Source organism: Ictidomys tridecemlineatus, chromosome 1, assembly GCF_052094955.1.
Source record: "Ictidomys tridecemlineatus isolate mIctTri1 chromosome 1, mIctTri1.hap1, whole genome shotgun sequence".
NCBI lineage: Eukaryota > Metazoa > Chordata > Mammalia > Rodentia > Sciuridae > Ictidomys > Ictidomys tridecemlineatus.
In genome coordinates, this window is record NC_135477.1 from 152,893,269 (window position 1) to 152,915,364 (window position 22,096).

General features: G+C 49.5%; 1 protein-coding gene across 1 annotated transcript in view; it reads right to left on the reverse strand.

Annotated features, from left to right (window-relative positions):
* Nucleotides 1-22,096, reverse strand: part of Adamts2 (ADAM metallopeptidase with thrombospondin type 1 motif 2) — a 258,874-nt gene that overhangs the window by 5,478 nt on the left and 231,300 nt on the right. The window contains exons 14-21 of the mRNA XM_078049898.1: nt 17,743-17,866; nt 17,309-17,389; nt 15,051-15,217; nt 13,114-13,273; nt 10,488-10,620; nt 9,469-9,676; nt 7,365-7,494; nt 6,253-6,342 (exon numbers count right to left, since the gene is read on the reverse strand). Of these exons, the coding sequence (XP_077906024.1) occupies nt 6,253-6,342; nt 7,365-7,494; nt 9,469-9,676; nt 10,488-10,620; nt 13,114-13,273; nt 15,051-15,217; nt 17,309-17,389; nt 17,743-17,866 (1,093 nt within the window). The remainder of the gene's footprint in view (nt 1-6,252; nt 6,343-7,364; nt 7,495-9,468; nt 9,677-10,487; nt 10,621-13,113; nt 13,274-15,050; nt 15,218-17,308; nt 17,390-17,742; nt 17,867-22,096) is intronic.

Consider the following 22,096-nt stretch of genomic DNA (forward strand, 5'->3'; position numbering starts at 1 on the left):
CTGCACTGTGCTCCTCTGGCCACAGGGCCTATGCACATAACTATGTCTCCCTTCCTCCTCTAGCTCTGCTTGTCATGCTTTAGGCCCACCTGAAACACATCTTCCTCAGGTACTGCCTGACCTCCCTTAGGAGGTAAAATCCTCCAGTCCGTGGTCTCATGGTGCCATGCTTTCCTTGCACTGCATCCCAGTTGGGAGGTTCATGTTTCCTTGTCTGATCAGGTGCCTGATTTTTTTTCATCATCCTGAAAGCCCCAAAGGATAGAGCCCCATGCTATATTTAGACACCCCTCCAGCCCCAAAGCCAAGCACAGTGAATCCAAGAATGCATGGATGCATAAATATGAATTAATTGAGGAAGTTCAAAACAGGGAACTAAGGGATTCCAACTCAGCAAGGTCACAGGCAAGAAGAGCCTATGGAGGCAGTCACCGCCACTGATCCATCCAGCTGTGGCCCCAAGCTTCTAAGTGGCCCAAATAAGGAGGAAACTTGATTGGCCGCAGGCTCCACAACACACAGAAGACAAAAACACATCAGCCTTACAGGAAAAGCCCAGGTCTTCGTAACGCTGAGAACAAGAATCATGCTCACGATACGGAGGGGGAAAAGTCAACGGATTCAGAAACAAGATGGAAGGGCCTGGCCCGTGGCTTTCAGGGTTTTAAAACCAGTAGAAAGCTTTCCTCAAAAAATTTAGACAGATTCCCAGTGTATGAAAGAGAGAGAATCAGAACTGTCCTATTGCAGTTGGAGTGAAGGGGGACATAGAGACCCACCTGCTTCCTTCCCGACCACACTCCTCCTCTTCCCCTCTCAGCAGCCACTGAGATTGAATGGTATGAAAACTGCTGATCAGCGCTCTCCTGGGGAAATGTGTTAGTCAGCTTTGCATCACTATGATCCAAATATCTGACGATAACAACTCAGAGGAGGAGAAGATTATTTGGGCTCGTGGTTTCAGAGGGCTCAATCCATGGTTGGCTGGCTCCAAGGCAGAAACATCATGGCAAGAAGGTATGAGAGAGGAAATCTGCTCAGCTCATTGCAGCTGTGAAGCAGAGGGGGGGGGGAGAGGGAAAGGGGCCAAAGATAAACCCTTCCAAAGCACATTCCCAGTGACCTACTTCCTCTAACTAGGTCTCACCTCCCAGTATCCACTCAACTATCAATGAATTAATCCATCAATTTGGATTACTCCACTGATCAAATGGATGAACCCATTGATGCGGTCAGAGCCCTCATGATCCAATCATTGCCTAAAACTCCACTCTGAACCTTGCTGCGCTGGGGACACGAGCATTTGGAGACATTCCAGATCTACACCCTAACAGGACACAAGGAGATTTTTCAAAAAGAGCTGGCTGTCCTGGAGGGGGGGGGGAGGGGGGGGGAGGGGTGTGGGGGTGGGGGGTGGGGGGGTGGCTAAGGCAGGAAGATCACAAGTTCAAGGCCAGCCTCAGCAATTTAGTGAGGCCCTCAACAATTTAGTGAGGCCCTATCTCAAAATAAAAAAATAGAAAAGGGCTAGGGGTGTAGCTCAATGATAAAACACCCCTGGGTTCAATCCCCAGTACCAAAACAACAACAGTCCTCCCAACAAAACAAAACAAAAATGTCAGAATGTAAACTTTCTCCCTCCATAAGCTTTGACAAGGGAAGGAGCTGGGACCTGGTGGGACTGGGAGGGGTCCTCAGCTCCTGTTGCCTTGCCTTTTCCTTCACACAGAGAACAATAATGGGAGTACTCGTGTCAATGACCTTACTTGTCTCCCTCACCAGCCTGGGATCCCTGAAAAGTCGCTATCACGTTGGTCTGGTACAGAGATTGCTGCCATGGGCAAAATCTGTGCCTCCTCCTGGTTTTTTAAATAAAGTTTTATTGGAACACAGGTGCTAAGGTTTGGATCTGGAATGTTCCTCAAAGGCCCCATGTGCTAAAGGATTGGTCCTCAGCCTGACACCATTGGGAAGTGATGGAACATTTAAGAAGCAGGGCCTACAAGCAGTGAGGTCACTGGGGGTGTACACTTGAAGGGATACTGGGACCCCAGGCCCTTCCAAGCTCTTTCCTTCCTATTTGCCAAGAGGTGAATAGTCCTCCACGTACTCCTGCCATGATGTTTTGTGCTACCACAAGCCCAAAGCAAGAGGGCCAAGTGACTGTGAACTGAACCCCTGAAACCATGAGCTACACTAAACCTTGTTTACCTCAGGCATTTTGTCACAGTGATAGACAGCTGACAAACATAACAGCTATTTCCATTCATGTATCTTTAGCTGCTTTCCAGCTACAATGGCACAGTTGAATAGTGAGAGAGATCTCATAGGCTCTGGTGTTGTACTTACTATCTGGCCCTTTGCAGAAAAAGTTGGCTGACCCTGATCAAGGGCATACTTGGATCAGGACTTGACACAAAAAAATGCTCAGAATGTGTCCACTGAAGAAACAGATAGTTCTGAGTACTGGGCTCCCCTTCCACAGGACACCTCCCTTCCACCTGCTTTCCTTGTTGGACTTCTGTGTCTCATTTCCTTTGAACAGTGAGATGCATTTCTTTCAGTTATTAAAAATTAAAATAAGTCAACGAATGAACAAGTAATTGGAAAAGCTACTGAGCAGGAGCTTAGCTATGCTAGTATCAGCCTAGAAGGTTTTCAAAATACAGTCAACCCTCTGCATTTGCAGGTCCTGCATCCTTGGATTCAACCATCTGTGGATCAATAATATTTGGAAAAAAAAATATGTGATGAACATGCATGGACTTTTTTTCCTTTTCATTATGACCTAAACAATACAGTATAACAACTATTTATTTACATGACATTAATATTGTGTTAGATATTGTAGGTAATCTAGAGATCATTTAAAATATGTAGAGGATATGTGTAAGTTATATGAGAATATTATGCCATTTTATATAAAGGATTGAAGGATCCATGGAGATCCTGAAACCAGTCCCCTGAGGATATTGAGGGATAATTAGTGATAAGTAACCATTCCTGAAAGCACACCATGTTATGTGTGTGCTTTTTTCGGGGGAGGTCCTGGGGATTGAACTCAGGGACACTTGCTCACTGAGCCACATCCCCAGCCCTATTTTGTAATTTGTAATTTTGTAGAGATAGGGTCTCACTGAGTTGCTTAGCACCTCATTTTTGCTGAGGCTGGCTTTGAACTTGCAATCCTACTGTCTCAGCCTCCCAAGCTGCTGGGATTACAGGCGTGAGCTACTCTCTCCTCATGGTTGTCATAAAGAGCAAGTAGAATTAGGAAGGGACCACTCATAGGGGACATGGGCTATGTCTATGCATCATCTAAATCATTTCCCAGGAAATGGGAAATGCTAGGAGAATATTTCTTTCTGTTTTTTTATCAGTAAAGAAGTGTTGGGTTCATGTACCCATTTCAGCATTGCTAAAAGTCATGCACCCAGTTACCAAAGTAGGTGGCACCCTCCCCTCTGCCACAACCTCCATGTGCCTCAGATATCCCTTTGGCAAATGGCACCCCAGGTATTCTCCCGACCGGGCGCTAGAGAGGCTGACTGAGTGGAATGCACAAATGTCCCTGGTGCACCTTTGATTAATGAAGGGATCTGGGCAGCTGAACTCAGCCTCAGTACTGTGAACTCCATGGAGTCCCGAGGGCCCTAAAGCCCTTCTCCACGATGCAGAGTGTTCTCTCTCATGATCTCCTGAGCTTTCTTATACCTCTCTGGTGCAGAAAAGGGAAGAGAGGATTCCCACCTGTAGAAAATAGCACAGGCCCCCAAGTCAGGGGGTCTCTGTTGAATCTTGACCCACCACGTGATCACTGTCAACAAGAAGAGCCAACACACAGGGGCTGATGCCACTGAGGGCAGGTGTCGGGGGACTTGGGATGGTAGGGCGGAATACACATAGGCACACACGTGGGGCTGTCAGCAGGCTCGTGCCCAGAGAGCCACCACTGCCTTGCCCTGCTCTTCTCTCCTGACCCACTTTCCTGGGGCTACCCTAGTCCTCCACCTGGGCCAGATGGGCAGCCATCCCTCCATGAACAGGTAGCTCAAGGCTAAGGACTGTGCCAGGAGCCAGGGCAGTGACCTGATGGTGGCTCACGGGCAGGTCACCTGGACCCTGCATTCTCACTCCAAGGATTCTGATCCTGAGAAGCAGAGAAAGTCACTTGGGGGTCCTTTTCCTAACTGGGACACCAACAACAACAGCAAGCAGAGAAGCTTGAGGCTCTCATTCAGCACTAACGATTCCAAACTCAAAATCGTGGTGGAGTGAAGCCGGAAAATGCCTGGGTATCTGTCTTAGCAGAGGTGGAGCCCTGCACATCTACACTAGGCAGTGGAAAGAGGCAGTGAAGTCATTTGCATCAGCGACTAGACACTAATGCCCCACAGCGGCCCGCGTGAAGGTGAAGAGAAAGAGTCGTTAGCTTGCCAAACCCAAGCACCCAAGTTTTACTGAACTTTTATTGAGTTTATTTGTGGGATGCATGACAAGAGGTCTTTCCATCATTAGTAAGAATAAAAGATCATTTTCACAGTCACTTTGGCACACACTAACGTTGTCTCATTAAAAAGAAAAGACGGAAAAGCAACAACAATGGAACCTATATAATACGTCATTAAATACATACAAAACGCTAATAAAATATCCCTGATAAACCAAAGTGCATATAGACAGAGAGCACAATGCCCAGGACCGTATTGCACCTTCCGCAGTAACACAGATCACTCACACTGCCTCGTCAAAGTTGGAAGTTAACAGTCGTGAGGATTAGTATGCAGTTACACACCGATTATTTACATAACAGTAATTAGTGCCAGAGGAGGAGGCTCGGCTGCAAGGTCCAGCAGGGATGCATTATTAACAGGTGAAGGTGGCTGGGGGACAAGGGTGGGGCTGGTGGGACTCGGGTGGGAGTGCTACATTGGTCACGGCTAAGGGCCCAGGTGTGTAAGGCCGTGCTGTTGGAGCCCCACTGGGGGGATCTCCATGACAACAGTCAGCGCCGACTGGCCAGGTGGGTATCAGAGTAGGACCTCTTTACTCAGAGATGGATGGAGCGAGTGGCCCGAGTCTCAATGCACATCGCTCAGCGGATGAAGCAAGGCTGTCTGGATTTGGAAAACTAACCCTCCGTAAAAGGTGGGTAAATTGGACCAGTTCCCCCCTAGACCTTCAGAGCCTGCCTCCTGTGTGGACCTTGTCCCCCCTCTGAGGCTGGAGTTAGCAGCCAATTCTGTTACCTTTCAACTTTAAGGCATTTTCTACATAGTTTTTCTAAGCAAAAAAAAAAAAAAAAGAAAACCAATAAAAATTGAGGTAATTCTGTAGTTGTTCACACTGATAGGTGAGGCACATCCATATCACAATCTCTCTCTCTCTCTCTCTCTCTCTCTCTCTCTCTCTCTCTCTCTCTCTTTCTCACTCTCTCAACTCTGTGGATGGGGTCATATACACACAATGAGAAAAGGCCATCGGAGCAAATGGACAGAGAATGGAAGTGTTGGTGTGTCCTCCAAGTCTCACTGAAGGACACATCTCCCTGCCTCCTCCGTATGACCGGACCCCTGAGAGGACAGGGGACAGGGTGAAGGGACGTGTGAAGTTGGATGCAAAGGCCGGATGGAAGCAGGCCATAGTTTCACGAGTCAGAAGGACACACTCAGCAAAAGGTGAGCAGCAGCAGCAACAGCAGTGGCAGCTGGGAAGCCCCTGACACCACCAGAAACTTGGGGTCTGGTCACCCGGCACGGCAACGCAAAAAGACATGCCCCAGAGACCCCTCTGACCTCGCCTCTGTGGTGGGCGGCATTTGAAAGAGGATGGGGCGGGCTTCCCTTTGAACTTCTGACCTGCAGCTTCAGCCTGGAGGGATGTGGCCCCATGAGGCCGTCACCATGGCGAAGTGGTCACATTCGAACTTTGGCCTCTGGTCCCCTCCAGCACCACGACAGATCTTTGCCCCTTTACAAGCCATCGCCAACCAGGTCCCGGCCCCCCTACAAGAGGCCAGTGCCCCCCCGGGCCACACCTCCTCGAGGCTGGCCCTCGCTTGCAGCCAGGTGGTACAAGCTCTGGAGAAGCCGAGCACAACGGCCCGGAAGAAAACAGATTCAACCCAGAGAGCACTCAGCAAGAGTCAGGGAAGCTTTCCATAGAAAGAGAGGAGGGGAGCCCAAGGCAAGCTCCACAAGGCGCAGGGCATGCACTGGAGGGCAGAGGCAGAGTTATAAACAGGTCGGTTACTTGACGAGATCTTCTGGGTGGGTGAGTCGGGGTCTGGGCGGGACAGCCACTGAACCACGTAGCTCTTCTTGGAGGGATCAGAGATGTTCCCTGGAAGGAAGAGAGAGTGGGGCTGCGGCAGCTGGGGCACCAGATGGGGCCCCCCACCCGCCACCCACCCCAAGCAAAGTGGCTCAGCTCCCAGGCATCCAGGAGACGGGCAATGGGAGGGCCCCACTCCTCTGTGTCCCATTCAAGGCTCTCCCCCAAGATGATGGGTCCCACTTCCTGCCTCTCTGTCTGCCATCATCTGTGTAGTACCCAATCTCTCACCGTCCCCCCCAGGCAGGCCCTGTCACCCCTGCTCTTCCATCCCATGCACCCTACCCATCCCATGCACCCTACCCAGTCCCCAGGCTTCTCCACCCATGATTTAAGCTCTGAGCTGGAAAAACGCCAAGACAGAGCAGCTCTGTGGCAACAGGAATCCTGGTGATGCTGTCAGACACATGAACCCGACGCCTGATGAATTCCCTCCTCTACAGAAGGGAATCACGGTGAGAGGGGCCTAGTCTTGAGCTATTGCTGGGACCCAGAGAGGTGACACACTTAAGCCAGGCATTGACACGCAGACTCTGTTCTTCGTAAAGGGCAACCCCATCCCACACGGGCACCTCATATGTGACAACCCTGCTCAAACGGGCAGCTCCGACTTATATGGGCTACCTCTTCTAACAAGGTGTCGGAAACTCCCTACGCAGGCAGGCACCCTGTGCTCCCATGGGCACAGCCTATACACACAGGCACAGAGCACCCACTACCCACTCAGGCCCCTTGCTGCCTGAGTCCTACTGCGGTAGTCACTAGGGTTCACAGCCTGACCAACAGAGAGTGTCTTGAAGGCAGGGTGGGCTGCGTCGGCTCCACCTCCCTGCCCACCTCAGGGCCTGGCCCAGGAGAATGGTGAGACGAATCCAATTTCCTAAAGGTCCCAGCCCCAGCTTTCTCCTTCAAGTTCACGGATGCTGAGTCCATCCAGTTTCAGGGACGGGCTGAATCTTCTTGGACTAAGCCCTCACCCCCCTCGCCCTGCGCTGCTGCAGGCTGGGGGCCAGCATTGGCAGAGGACTTACGAGGACAGGGGCCAAGCCTGCATATCCTTGCTGTCTCAGGCCGCTCCTCCAGGCAGATACCAAAGCTGTCATCCACAGTTCGGCAGAGCACTGGTCGCTCCTGGGTGCCATTGCCACAGGTCACTGAGCACTGCCAACGGGAGAGTTGCTGGTCAGGGTTCATCTCCCTTGCTGGGCCCTGGGGCTGAGGAGCTGGAGGAGCTCATGCTCCCAAGGCATGTGACTCATGACACATGGGAGGGGGTCTGAGGCAGGGGGCAGAACATCAGTCTCAGGCTGCCTTGTCCCACCCGCAGTGGCTGCTCTATCTCCTGGGGTTATAAAAAAGAGGATGCATGTGTTTGTCTTTCTGAGCTATTTTGAGCTACAACCTGAGTAAGCAGTGGCCAGCACAGGGCTCAGCACTTCGGGGTTCTTAGTAAGATCATCCCTTCTTGCTACAGTTTGGAGATGGTTTGAGTGAGTCACTCAAAGGTTCATGTGTTGGCAGCTTGGTTTGCAGTGTGGTGGTGTTGGATGAAGAGATAAAGCCTAGTGGGAGGTCATTACTGGCCCCACCTGCTCTGGTCCTGACTTCTTGACTCTCCATGTAAGCACTCACTTACGCTCCCAACATGGTATCATCTGCCTGATGAGGTCCTCATCAGAGCCAAGCCAATGCTGGCTCTTGAATCTCCAGAACCATGAGCTAAATAAACCCTTTTTCTTTATGAAGTATCCAGCCTCAAGTATTTCATTATAGTAATGGAAAACAGACTAATATACTTCTCTAGCTGGTGGAGGCTCTAGGCCTAGGAGAACCTGCTTTGGACTGGGGCCACTGGGAAACCTGTCTCAACCCAGGAGGTTTTGGCTGAACGCTCCCTCAACCATTTCCCCTGGAGATAAGGCCCTACCACCAGTCCCTCACTGGCTCCTTCCATCTCCTCTGCTTTGTCACACTGGGGTGGTGCAGTCACTGCCAGGTGCAAACTCCTAGCATGCCTGCCTACTCAGCCTAGCCCGGCTCAAGTCCTCACCATGAGTGTGGGAAAGGGCTGACCGAGCAGACCTGCATTGCTCAACCAGCACATTCCTAAGACAGGCCTGTTTTTTAGGACTGGCCCTGGTTCAGCTCCTGGGAACTAAGCTCCTGGCGGGTTCTGATGTCAGGGCTTTTGCATGCTTGAGGCCTGAAGGCACAAGGTACCTTGTCCAGGTAGTTCATACCAACAGGATGACTTAGGGCGAACACCTGCTTTCTCTCTGGGTCTGAGATCCATCACTCAGGCACTGTATACCCGTGTGGCTGACCCCTCCTGGTGAGAAACCTGAACACCCAGGTCTGGTGGGCAGCCCTGATTGGCAACCTTCACATGTAACACACATCACTGCTGGAGAGTTAAGGGCATCTCCTGGGACTCCGTTGGGTGGGGATGCCTGGAAGCTGGTACCTAGTTCCCTCTGGACTTCACTCCTGTGCCTTTTCCCTTTGTTTGATTCTGCTCTGTGTCCTTTCAATGTGACCGTAACTGTGTGTGTGACTTCTGAGGCCTGGGAATCCCTCTAGTGGACCTCTCAGCTTAGGGGTGGTCTTGGGGTCCCCTGACACACTAGGCTGTGATCTGGTTGTTAGTGCTCATGTCACTTTGGCCTCACCTTGGCTGGTGCTTAGCCCCTACTTCCAGACCTGTCCTTCTATCCCTTCCGTCCATTCTCATTATTCTTCCCATCACAAGTCTAGACCCTTCCTGGATGATCTCCCCTTGGACAATCGTGGCTGGCCTTCTTGGCTGGCACCTCCACTATGAGACCCCAGGGCTCTCTTAGGTCACTGGAACCCAGAGCGTCCCATTATAACTTTGAGCCCAGACTGCCCTCAGTTTCTTCGGACAGATCCCCTCAGCACTCAGGAGCCTCTGCCTGGGCAGTAAAGACAGCCCACTGTGTTTACCAGGAGGGCATTGGCCATGGGGCACCCACTAGTTCCCTGAAACCCATGAGACGTGACCCAGGGCAGGAGCTATGCCCAGGCCTACATGCCAAAGCGGAACACCCCGGCTGATTCAGGTTCAAACAAGCTCAGTTTGGGGACCAAAGGTATGGAGCCAGGGGGACTTCTTACCTGGGACCAAGGCCCAGCCCGCCACCGACCAGGGCAGAGCTCACGACTGCAGGCCCGACGGCTCTCTGGCCGGTTGTCATTGCAGTGCTTGGTGTGCACGGAGCGGGTGGTATTGTCATGAAGTGGCTGGACGCAGCGCACAGAGCGCACCTGCATGCCCGTACGCCCACAGCTGTGACTGCAAGGCTCCCACTCTCCTGTGACCCACCTGCCAGGGCAGAGCGGCGTACGGTCAGTCCCCTTGTAGCCAGGGAGAACCAGCCTGGCTGAGCTGTGGGGCCACTCCTCAGCACCCAGGAGGAAGTGAGGACAGAGAAAAGGCAGCCTGCTCCCCGCCTCAGGTGGAAACTCCTATTCCCACAAAGGTTGGCACAGACAGGGAACTACGGATCCGATAATCCCACACATGTCCATAGCTGGGACACCTTCCTGGGGTTGGTGGCCACGTAGGGACCTAGCTGAGGAGCTTAGCTGCCAGCTTTCTGTCCTTTCCCAGGTTCTTGGATCTGCCCTCTGACTTCCCTTTCTGCTGTCCTCATGAACCCAGCGGTGTGGACCCTCAGGACCCCGTCCCTGACATCCCCTACCTCTCTGTTTACCAGGCATCTTCCCTGCTCAGGATCCTGCAAAATGGTAAAGAAATGCAGCCCTGCTAGACCCCAGGGCCTGAAGATTGAAGTCACTGCTTAGGAAACATCTGCTATGGTACCGGGAGCTAGTCCTAGGCCCTCTAAACCTCACTTTCCCCACCTGAGCGCCACCACTGGTTGTCATTTTTAAGATACACATTAGTGCTTTGGTTCAGCCAATCTGGATCTGGCTGCACCTTTTAACCTGTAGCACTTCAGGCTCCATGAGACATGGTGGGTGAGGAGAAACCCATCTGAGACCTTGGGCGATGCCAGGTGTAGAGCTCAGAGGTCTGGATCCCACTCTTCCCTCCCATGGGAGCACCTGTATCCTCTGGTCTCTTCCCCTTGAATGGGACACTGGACTGAGGGACTCCTCCTGGCACTCACACAGGCTGGGAGCACTCCTGTGGGTTGCAAGTCCGGCGGATGGCTTTGGGCTTCGCCAGGGAGTTGCAGAAGGCACGGTGCACCATTTTGTGGTCCAGCTTCCTGCGGCAGCCATACTTGGTGAACTGGGACCCTGAAAACAGAGAGCTTGAGGGGGCTCAACGGAGCCTTAGGGCCCCCCCAGGGGGCTTGGAGGAGTGGCTTCCAGTAGCAGTGCCAGCCCTGTTCTCTTCCCTACTCTTAAAATGATTTGGATAACAGGGCAGGGCACCTGAGCTGGGAGAGAGGCCATTTTCTCCCCTTGTCTGCTTCTTCCCTAGTTCCCTCCTGGCTTTCGGGGGCTGAGAGAAGGCTGTTTCCTCTTCCATCACTCAGTCACTTCTTCCTTGACCTAATGTGCGTAGGGGCCTTGGTCAACACCGGGGCACATGGTCTACAGGACTCTTTCCACCAGTCCCATACAACGGTTCTCAGTGGGGGTGATGGTTGTGCTTTGGATATGAAGCATCCCCACGAGCTCCCGTTAATGCAGGAATGCTCAGAGGTAAAATGACTAGATTGGGAGAACTCTAACCTAGTCATTCCATCCTTGTCTGAATGCGCTGTCTGGGTGGTGACTCTAGGCAGGTGAGGTGTGGCTGGAGGAGGTGGGTGACATCGCTGGGGGCATGCCCTGGAAGGACACATCCTCGGCAGCTTTCCTCTGCTGAGGCTTCTCCCTGTGATGCGCTGCTTCACCCTGGACCCAGAGCAATGGAGTCAGCCATCTATGGACTGAGACCTCTGAAACTATGAGCCTCAATAAACTTTCCCTCATCTAAGTTGTTCTTGTTAATTAAAAGCTAATTAAGACAGTAATCTTCTTCCCCAGGGCGATACTTGGGACGTTAGTAGTCCCAGCTCCGGGGTAGGGTTGCTATTGGCATCAGTGACTAGAGGCTGGGGATGCTGTTCAACAGCCCACAGTCCACAGCCTGATCCCCACAGTGGAGAATGAAGCCTAAAAGGTCAACAGTGCTCAGTGTGTACGTGAGAGAACACAACCATAACCAGCCGCCTACCTAACTGGGGAGTCTGCCGGTGACTCAGAAAGCACTGATTTATGGGAAGGTGGCGGAGGGGAAGGTGAGAAACCTGTGCAGAGGCCCGGAGGGGAGGACTGTGCGTCCAGGAAAAGCACCCGCTATGGTTTGGGAGTTCCCCATAGTTCCAGGTATTAAAGATTTGATCCCCAGCCTGTAGTGCTATTGGGAAGTCATGGGAAGTTAAGTTGTGGGGGTTGGGGGGGGGCAGGCCCTTGAAAGGAAGAGTGGGAATCCAGTCTCTTCCTATCTCTCTTTTGCTTCCAGGCCACCATATGGTAAGCAGCGTCCTCCACCATGTGTTACTGCTATAATGTACTGCCTCACCAGAGGCCCAAGTGACTGTGTACTGAAATCTCCAAAACTGAGCTAAAACAAACCTTTCATCTTTATAAAGTTGACTATCTTGGGTATTTTGATATAGTAACAGAAAACTGACTAGTACTACATCCAAGGCCAGCCTAAGGAGCAAGGAGAGAGACACCAAAGGGAAAGGTCAGCAAGCTGTCATGACCTCAGAAGCCATAAGGAGAATTTTGATATTCAATCCTCAAGAACAGAGATTGCTGTTATGACACCAGAAAGAAACATGGTCTGATTTACCCCTTTAAAAGGTCAACCTGGGACCTAAAATGGATCCTCAAGGGCCAGTATAAGGATGGTGCCAGGACTAGGGGATGGTTGGGAAGAAGGAACAGTAAAAGGGTCCAAGAGATATAGAGATGAGAATCAGCAGGACATGCTGGTGAAATCCAGGTGGGGTGTGGAGATGGGGTACGGCAGAAGGCTGCGGCACCATACGTCCAGGATGAGGCCCCCTTGATCCTTGGTGAACTTGTCCTTTGGATGTGGGATCCCATGGCATCTCAGTCCTGTCTCATAGTTCACCCAGTCCTCAACTCTGGACAGAGCAGGGCTTTTGTCCACCTGTGGGTCCAGTGTCCCACCCAGCTGTGGACTACTTGACATCAAGGGGCAGGTAGGACTCTTCTGCGGCTAACCCTGCTCCGGGAATCGGAGAGGCTTTTCTGAATGAATAGAGAGAGGGAGGGAGGGACCTCCTAGGGGTGTCTCTGCACTGTCCCAGCTCATCTGTGCCCTGCCCTATTGATGCTACAGTGTGATCCATTCGGGCCACCCACAGGTCAACTTCTTACCAGGCCAGTCCCATCCCTTCTGCACTGAACCCGAACCCCCAGGCCCTTCTGGCTAATTTGGCCTGATGCCTCAAGCACCTCCTTCCTGGACACCCAAGGACCCCTTCCAGGCTGGGATAGGCAAAGGTCACTGCCATGGCCTCCCAGTCTCTGGGAATAGTCTTCTCCTACCTAGCACATGCCAAACTCACTGCCCCAGGCCCAGCAGTCAGCAGGGCACTGCTGGCTCAGGAAGCCCCTCACCCAGAAGCCTCTCTCCACCCGAGCCCAACATCCTTTAGGACTCTGTTTCTGCTCATGCTGAGCCCCAACCAGGGATGATTCCTCACCTCTTTATGGCCACTCTCTTATCATTCATCCCAGAAGCCCTACTAAGAAATCCCTCACCTCCGCCACAGGGCTTGGAGCAGGGAGACCACTTCTTCAGGGCCCATTCATGGCTCACGGAGTCATCTTCAAGGACATTGTTGTCATCAACGTTGAGTGAGTCTTCATGGATCATGTATTTGTATGTCAGTGAGATCCGGGCATCTCCCTCTGGGATAACCTGTGCCCACCCCAAAATGGCCATGAATGTGTCTGTCCCATTGTCCACCCTTCCTCAGCAGCCAGTTGAGGAACATGAGTCCAAGGCAGATTTACAGCGGATTCCAGTTATTCACAGGAGTTATGTTCTAGCAACTCTCCGTGAACACTGAATTCACAAATATGGAGCCATCACCCCACGGGAAATATAGACAGTCCCCAACTTATGGTTTTACAACTTGATGATGATGAAGCAAAAGTGATACACATTCAGGAGAAACCATACTTTGAATTTTTAATTTGGATCTTTTTGTGAGCTAAGGATATGGTCCCATCCTCTTTCATGATGGTGGGTAGGAATGAGCCACAGCTCCTGCAGCCCACATGATGAACAATTGACACCGTATAGTGTATTGTGTTGCTGAGCCAGGACAGATCATAGGTTAGGCTGATGGATTCTTACGATATTTTCAACTTAGGGTGGGTTTATGGGGATGTGACTCCACCATAAGTCAAAGCCCACCTAGATGCACAGGGTTAGGATCCTGTGAGCCCTGGTCATAACATTTTTATCAACCAATCAATACATAAACTTGTTTTATGTGTGTTTATGTTAAAAACAACAGTATATATTGTTGATTCGTTAACATCAACCTCAAAGCCAGGAGCACTATAACTGAGGCCCGGACAGAGCTCCTCTAACACATGTCTTTTCTCCATTATACCCTTCTGAGCTTACAGACAGCAGACAGTACTTCAGCAGTAGGCTCAGAGCCATTTTAAACAGCAAACTCATCCTTCCAAAAGCACAAAAATGCAAAAGATGTGACAATAATAGATTGCAAAAAAAGAAAAGAGACTTATTTACAATCTGGGAGCTAAAACAAGAACACAGCATGGAGTAGTTTCACCCCATCTGGGAATAAGCATGCAGGCAACTCAAATTTTTCACCACTCTGTGAAGGTCCACTTGGGAATCTCAAGTAAATTTTAGTGAGCAGGTGAATTTGCAAATACAGAAACTGTGACTACCGAGGACCCACTGTATATACAGCAACCTAGATCGGTCACCACAGGCATTTCTAATTAGTGACAAGTTGCCGCAGACAAGGTGAGCATGGTGGTACAGTGGAATAAAGCCCACCTGGCCCATGGTGACACCTGCTCCACAGGTGCATAGCCTTGTGTGGAGCTCTGGGGGCTGGGTGATTAGACCCAGCCCCAGCATGCTTCTTGGGGGAGGTGGGAGCAACAGCCCTGGAAGCTTATCTGTACTGTTTGAATTTTTTTAAAAAATAAAATGTATCACTTATGCAATGAATTAAAACTAAAAATGATTCAAGAATCCATCCCCCTCAGGACTCCCCATTACTAGGAGTAGTCCGTGGTCCTGGACCCAAGGTATCTGGGATCCTGTCCTGCTTGAAGACAAAGTCCAATGTGACTTGGGTCTAGTTCCGACTGCCACTTCTCAGGGTGTTGCAGGGTTTTAATGTGACAGCGGGCATGCATGAGCACAATGGATGATAGCTGTGAATGTCATTCTGCCAGAGAAACCAAAATCCCTACAGGGGAGAGTTGTTTAGAAGGCACTGACGTGGGGTCCAGAGCCCTGAGGCTGGGCCTCATGTCTATTTCTGGATCTGATTCAGAGACACGGAGCTGCCCTGGAGGGCCACACAGGCTAAAGGATGCAGGGAGGCTCGGGGCTCCCAAGGCCCCTTCACCACCTTCCCCTAGGGGTCACTGCAGACTGCCTGGGCAGCAGGAGGCAGAGACCCTGTTGTGCCTCAACTCACCAGCACAGCGATGGTCCCGTGGAGGGGGCCCATGGTCTGCAGCGTCTCCCTGCCATCCTCGTCCCTGTACTCCCACTCCACGCCCATGGCAATGAAGGATCTGGAATTGGGGTCCAGGTGGTTCTCTTCATTTAGGATGAACTTGCCGGTTTCCACATTCTTGACGGCTGAGAATGGCAAAAGGGAGCCCCCCAACCGACCATGGTCACGTCAGGTGGGGCCCAGGCCCACCATGCTGCTTTGTGGGGAAGGTGGGTTCTGGGGAGCAGGGTCCCTGATCTCTCTGTGCCACGGACAGCCCGACTTGCTTTGGGAGCCATACCCTGCTCTTGGGTGACAGTGATGAATGGGTTTCCCTCCACATGGATTCTTTTGACCAGCCCAGCACCCTTTCTGGATCTTCCCCCATTAAAGGCTCATGGGTTCCCATTGGAAGGGGTTCTGCAGCTGTCAAAGTCACCTCCTGCCACCTATCAGAGCACTAAGAGGCTGCTAGAGTTTGGATGTTGAATGTTTCCCAGGCTTGGTCCCCAACATGGAATTATTAGGAGATGGGGGCTATGAAAGGTCCTCAGATCATTGGGACATGCCTTTGAAAGGCATTATGGGATTCTGGCTGCCCCACCCACTCTGCTCCAATTCAAGATGTTTTTTGCTCCTACATGTACTCCCTCTATGATATGCTGCTATCTACCACTCACTAGAACAGAATCAATGCATGTGCCATGCCTTTGAACCTCCCAAACCTGTAGCTAAATAAACCTTTTATCTTTATAAGTTAGTTGCCTCAGGTATTTTGTTACAGTGATATGAGACTGACTAACACAGAGGCCTCAAAGGCAGGCTGGCAGAGAGATCTCTCTACCGGTTGCGGGCATCTGCTGAACATGAGGATATAGGTATGGGTGGAGGCTGTGGTTGGCTTCCTGCCATGACAGTTAACATATGTCTAGCTGGAAAAGCAGCATTCCACCCACCATCAGTTAATTGAGGTCCTATCAAGGTCTCACCAGCTCCCAGCATTCCCCAAGAGGCCTGGTCCAACTGGGATGGGCTACTCAGACCACGGGCCATCCATAGACACTCTAGGATAAACTTGGCTGGTAAGAAAGCCTCACACTTCCTTCAGTGTAAAAGGTAGCCATTGGGGAGGGTGCTGAGGGGTTTGGGGGTGACTTCAGACAGGGCACCAGTGAGGAAAAAACTTCCTATACAAGTCCCCTTTAATTCTGTCCACATTGCTAAGAAAGCCTCAATGTGGGGCGGGTGGGTCTTTATCATCTGCTCCCCTTTTCAAAGAGATAGTAGGTCTCAGCCTCAGAGACCAGTAAGCAACAGTGTTGAGACAAAAGTGTCTTTTGTTTAGGAATTGACCTTAATGTTTACCGTCTTTTTTAAGGCCAGCTGTGCTGGTTTTGCATTTAGGATAGCGACTTAAAGTTTCCTCTTAGGATAAATAAGAAAGAAAAATGAGTGTTAAAAGAAAGTCGCAGGTTTGTCATGCATCAGTGGGGTGCCTGACTGTGGCAGTGTGGACGTCTCCAGGGGACAGGGATGAAGGTGGGACCCAGACTGGAGAAAGGACTTGTCCAGGGCCCCTCAGTGGTCCCGGAAACCCTGCTGCCTTTGGTCCCATGATACCCCAGGAGGTAGGGCCAGGACACTTCCTGGGGAGGTGATGGGTATAGATGGGTGAACCCCTAAGAGGGTCCTGGGAATCTTGGGAGATGACGGGAGAGCATCATCTTACAGGCTGGGGCTGCCATGAGGGAAGAGACCCAGGGTTGGAAGATCATCCAAATTTTCAAGCTATGCTAGAAATCCCTATTTTTAGGTTAAAAACTCTTAAATTTAAAAGTAAAGGCCTAAAGATGTAGCTCAGTGAAACAGGTATGGTTAACATGTGCAAGGCCTCAACTCCCAGTAACAAAATAAAATGAATCCAATGGATGTAAATGCACTGCATGATCCCATTTATAGCTGACTTTGGTGTCCTCTGGTGTCTTGGATACATGTCCCTCCACAGTTGCTGCCAGGGGAAGCCCTCTGGTCCCAAACTCTGGCCTCTCCACAGGGAAAGGAGCCCAGGAAAGGCTGCCAGGTGGGCTGCACCAGGGACTGGTGGATTGGGGCTGCGGTCACTTCTGTCAGCCAGGGTTGCCCGCCTCACAGAAGCCAGGTGTCTCAGCCATGGCAACTACCCATTCCGGGAAAGCCAGGTCTTGGAGACGCCAAGTCGCCCAAGCTCTGAGACTCACCCAGATGGTGCTCAGTGCCGTCTGCCTCTTGGATGAGTAGGTGCCTGGCCCCAGGAGGGATCTCAAACATCTTGATGTAACCTATGGGCGTGGGAAGACGACACCACATGAGAAAGGAAGGGGCATCACCCTTGAAGGCAGCTCCATCATGCACTCTCCTGTGGCCTCTGTATTTCCTGGGCTTGGACACCCACCCAGAGAGGGGCCAACTGGAAAACTACTGGGTCTGGTCCAGGCCAGAGTCCAGGGCCTCAGACTTTCTGCTGATCTTCAAATCCCAAATACTCTCCCAGCCTGCCTCCCCTACAGAAAACTCAGGTGGGAATCTAGCCCTGGGGTAATGTCAGCTAGGGCCCCAAGGTGACAGAGCCCCACAGGTACTCAGAGATGCTGTAGACAATCAGCCTCAGGGGCGGAGGGTGGAGCTCACTCACCTTGCTTTTTGGGTGAGCGCGTAAAAGTACCCTTGACCACTTTGCAGTGAGTGTTGTCACCTCCACACACGCCACACTTGTCCTCTTGTTTGCTGGAGCCAATCACCCCATCACAACCCACCTTCTGCAGGAGAAGAGGAAGGCAGAGAACACTTCAGAGACCCCCCTCCATACATGGGCCCTAGCCTGCCCCTGACTCTGTACCTGCCAGGGCCTCTGATGCCTGACCCCTTCCATTGCCCATGTTCTGTGCATCCCTTCTTAGAAGTTCCCCAAATCACGCTTTAGAGCAAGACAGACCCTGTGTGGCTGTGGGTGAACTCCTTGCCCATGCTGTGCCTCATTTCCTGCATACGGAAGGTGGGGACCTGCAGAAATCTGTCCCACAGCCCAACACTGTCCTGGCCCAGCACAACTGGCCTCCAGTGAGTGCTTCCATCCTTGTGGCTACAGATGGAAGGCCTCACCTTGGCCCCTCTATGCTGCCCTTTCTCCAGAGTATCCTGGTAGCTCATCTCCCAGAGGAAGCCCCTCGGGGGATGCCACCCAAAGCTTTGGCCTGGATGTCCTGCTTTTCCTCAGTTCAGGAGGAATGAAATGCCCTCTTCAGTCTGTCTTCAAGTGTCTGGGCAGGAGGTGGCAAGAGTTGGTGGGGACACTTTTGCCTTCATTCTCTCAATGAATCCTTTCCACACGATCACTCCAGGAAATATAGGAAATAAATTATTCTGCACAGAGTGGGGATGTTCCTTTTCCCAGGGCCTCCTGACAGAGACAATAACAATATTCAGGTTCCTTTATTGCTGTAGCCCCGGCAGCACGCCATTCCTGGACCTCAGATGCGTATTAGAGAGACCTTTCTACTTCTGCCTCTGGAGATGCTTACTTCTTTTCCCTTTGCTCTTGATTTCTCAACCCTTTCCTCTCCTTGCTTTTCTCTCTTCCTTCCTTCCTCTCCCCACCCTCTCTCTTTACAGTGCTGGGGATCAAACCCAGGGCCTTGCTAGCCAAGTGTTCTACCACTGAGCTACTCCCCAGGTGCTCTTGAATTTCTGACTTTTTGTCTTACAAGAAAATTTGATGGCAGGGGCTCAAGGCCATGAAAGGACTACAGAGCCGAGATTCACACAGCATTTTTGAACGTGCAGATAGAAATTCATGATCTTTGTTTCTATTGATCTGTATTTTTCTATTTATTTATTTTATCGGTTCTTTTTAGTTATATATGACAATAGAGTCCATTTTGATAGAATTATACAAACATGAAATATATCTTATTCAAATTAGGACCCAAGTCTTGTGGATGTGCATGATGGTGAGATTCACTGTGGTGTATTCATATATGTGCATAGGAAGGTTATGTCAGACTTATTCTACTGTCTTTCCTATTCCTATCCCCCCTCCTTCCTCCCTTTGTGTAATCCAATGAACTTCTATCCCACTCCCCCACCCCATGGTGGGTTAGCATCCACATATCAGAGAAGACATTTGAATTTTGTTTTTTGGGACCGGCTTGAAATAAGCCACTGAGCATGATAGTCTCCAGATCCATCCATTCACAGGCAAATGCCATAAAGTCATTCTTTATGACTAATACATTACATTGTGTATACATACCACATTTTCTCCATCTATTCATCTGTTTAAGGGCAGACGTATTGGTTCCATAGCTTAGCTATTGAGAATTGAGCTGCTATAAGCATTGATGTGGCCATGTCACTGTAGTATGTGGATTTTAAATCCTTTGGAGGAGTGGGATAACTCCTTGAGGAGAGGAATCTGTATTTTAATCATCTGTATTTTGTAAGCTTCAACACATTTTTTTGAAGTGAGCAGAGTGCAAAACAATAAAGAGGAACATACTCATGTTTATTTAGATGGTTCCTGAGAAACCAATTTTTTCCAAAGGGAGGTAATAAATGGGGACTGAAAAAAAGCACTGCTTATTTTGGCGGGGGGCAGGTGCTGGGGATTGAACCCAGGAGTGCTTAACCACTGAGCAACATCCTCAGCCCCTTTTATATTTTATTTAGAGACAGGGTTTATTTAGAGACAGTGTCAGGTACATCTCTAAAGCCTTTTGCCTTAGCCCTGGATATCAACTCTAATTTAAGAGCTCTCTGTTGATTCATGGGCTCTTTCTATAAAGGGGCTTTCATTTTTGGAGCTTGTTTAAGCCAAAGATGCTAAATATAAATTGAACTGGTTGGAAAAGAAGAGACTATCCAGACAGTGATGAAAACAAAGCCACATGCTGTGTTTCAAAACAGCTGCTCTGAGATTTTGTTCTGAGTGTCAAAAGGCGAGCAAAAGGAAAATGGAGTAAAAGAACTGCTTCATCCAGAAAAACTTTAAGAAAGAGATTTGTCAGCATTTCCCCTCAATTCTAAGACACATTTTTTTTTCATCTTGTTTGTGAAATCAAGATGTCTAATTAAAGTCAGAAACTTGCCTGCCACCTAGAGGAATTCTGGTGTCTGGACAACTGCCATGCTAGGGTTTGGATGTAGTTTGAGTGTTTTCCCCAGAAAGTCCTGTGTAAGAGGTTGGTCCCCAGTGTGACAGTATTAAGGCTGTGGTTCCTTTAAGAGGTGGGGTCTAGTGGAAGGTAGTCAAGCCATGGGGGCGTTGCTCTTGGAAGGGAATATGCTGGTCTTGCAGACTGAGTTAGTTCTCCTGAGAGTCGATTGTAAAGTCAGGTCACTTCATGTGGTTGCTGTCTTTTGCTCTTGGTGGTTTTTCTTTATGCTTCTCTTCATGTTGTGACCCAGCCCAGGGGAGTCTCTCAGAGTCCAAATTTTTGCCCATGGGACTGCCTCATCTTGGATTTCCATCCTCTAAATCTGTGAACTAAATTTCCTTTATACATTATCCAGCCTCTACTATTTTGTTATTGCAACAGAAAACAGATGAAGACATGCTAATTTGAAGAGGCTGGTTTGGTTCATCTCAGGTGTCCAGCTCATCCATCAATGCCCAGGCAAGAACTGCTCTGGCTAGTGAACCAATTATCTTTGGCGAGTACCTGATAATCAAGAGACACAATCCAATGTTCCGTATCTGAACTAAGGGGTGTCGTGATACTGATACTTTAATCACACAGAGAAATCCATGAAGCCTGGCTCCTTCTATTAGCCTGGGATCTCATTTAGATTCTAAAGAGGATAATGGGGCAGACGATAGCTCTGATAAGCTCTGCATGGCTGCTGCTCGCTGTCACCAACGATCAGAAGAGGCTGACAGCTTAGGTTCTGCTTCAGATCAAGCAGTTGACAGTGATGGTGGGGTACCACAGCAAAGGGTGGGGTGCATAGCTAAGGAGGTAAGGATATTCTCCCTTCCTGTTATGCAATCTTAACAGTGGGTTACTAGAGTCAGCAAACAGGCAAGCTTATTTCAATTTATCCCTTTTATAAGCAGTGAAGAAATATTTTTAAAACAAATATAAAATATGTTCTATTATACACATTCTTTTATTACAATTTATGTATTATATTCAACTTTTCTACTTCTGCATTATGTAAGTAATAATTTAATATGATTAATAAATCAGTAAATATTTACTTGTTCATTTTCTAAAATTCTAAGACCTGAAGCTGATGATTGTTTTTAGATGACATATTTGATGGCATGTTATTACTTTATCACAGCAGTGGCTTGTGCCCTGCTTAAAATCAAATGACCCTCTTGGCCTCATGTAATGCTCAAGTCTCTTTCAATTTTCTGCTCTGTGTATGTGTGTTATGTGTGTGCACATCTTTTTTTTTAATTTAAACTTTATGTTTTATGTATTTTTTAATGTGGTGCTGAAGATTGAACTCAGTGCTTCACCTATGCTAGGCAAGTGCTCTTCCACTGAGCTACAACCCCAGCCCACGTTGCATGACTTTGTTCTTCTGCAATATCTTTGCTTTCTTTGCTTGTAATCTTCCTGAGTCATTCATTGTATTTTGATATTCTCTGATTGACAGCATCCACTTGGATATTATGTGTGTGTATTTTTCTGTTAGATTCTTCTAAAAGAGAATTTCACATCCACATGTATTGTCCGGACTGATACATTTCATCTCATTACTTCCCATTTCCTTTCTGTCTCTAGTAACCTGCTTTTATCTGTCAAAATAATCATTAATAAATAAGATATTTAATCTATTCTTCAACTATACCTATTAGGAGTGAAATTACAGCCATGCCCAATAAGATACTGATTGGTGCTCTGACCTCTCCCAATTAAGTTAGCAATCTTACTCACAGTTGCTATTTAAAGCTATTTCTACTACTAGTGATTGTCTGCATTAATTATGTTTACTTTTTTTTTTTTTTTTTTGCTGTATCCTATGATGTTTAACATCTT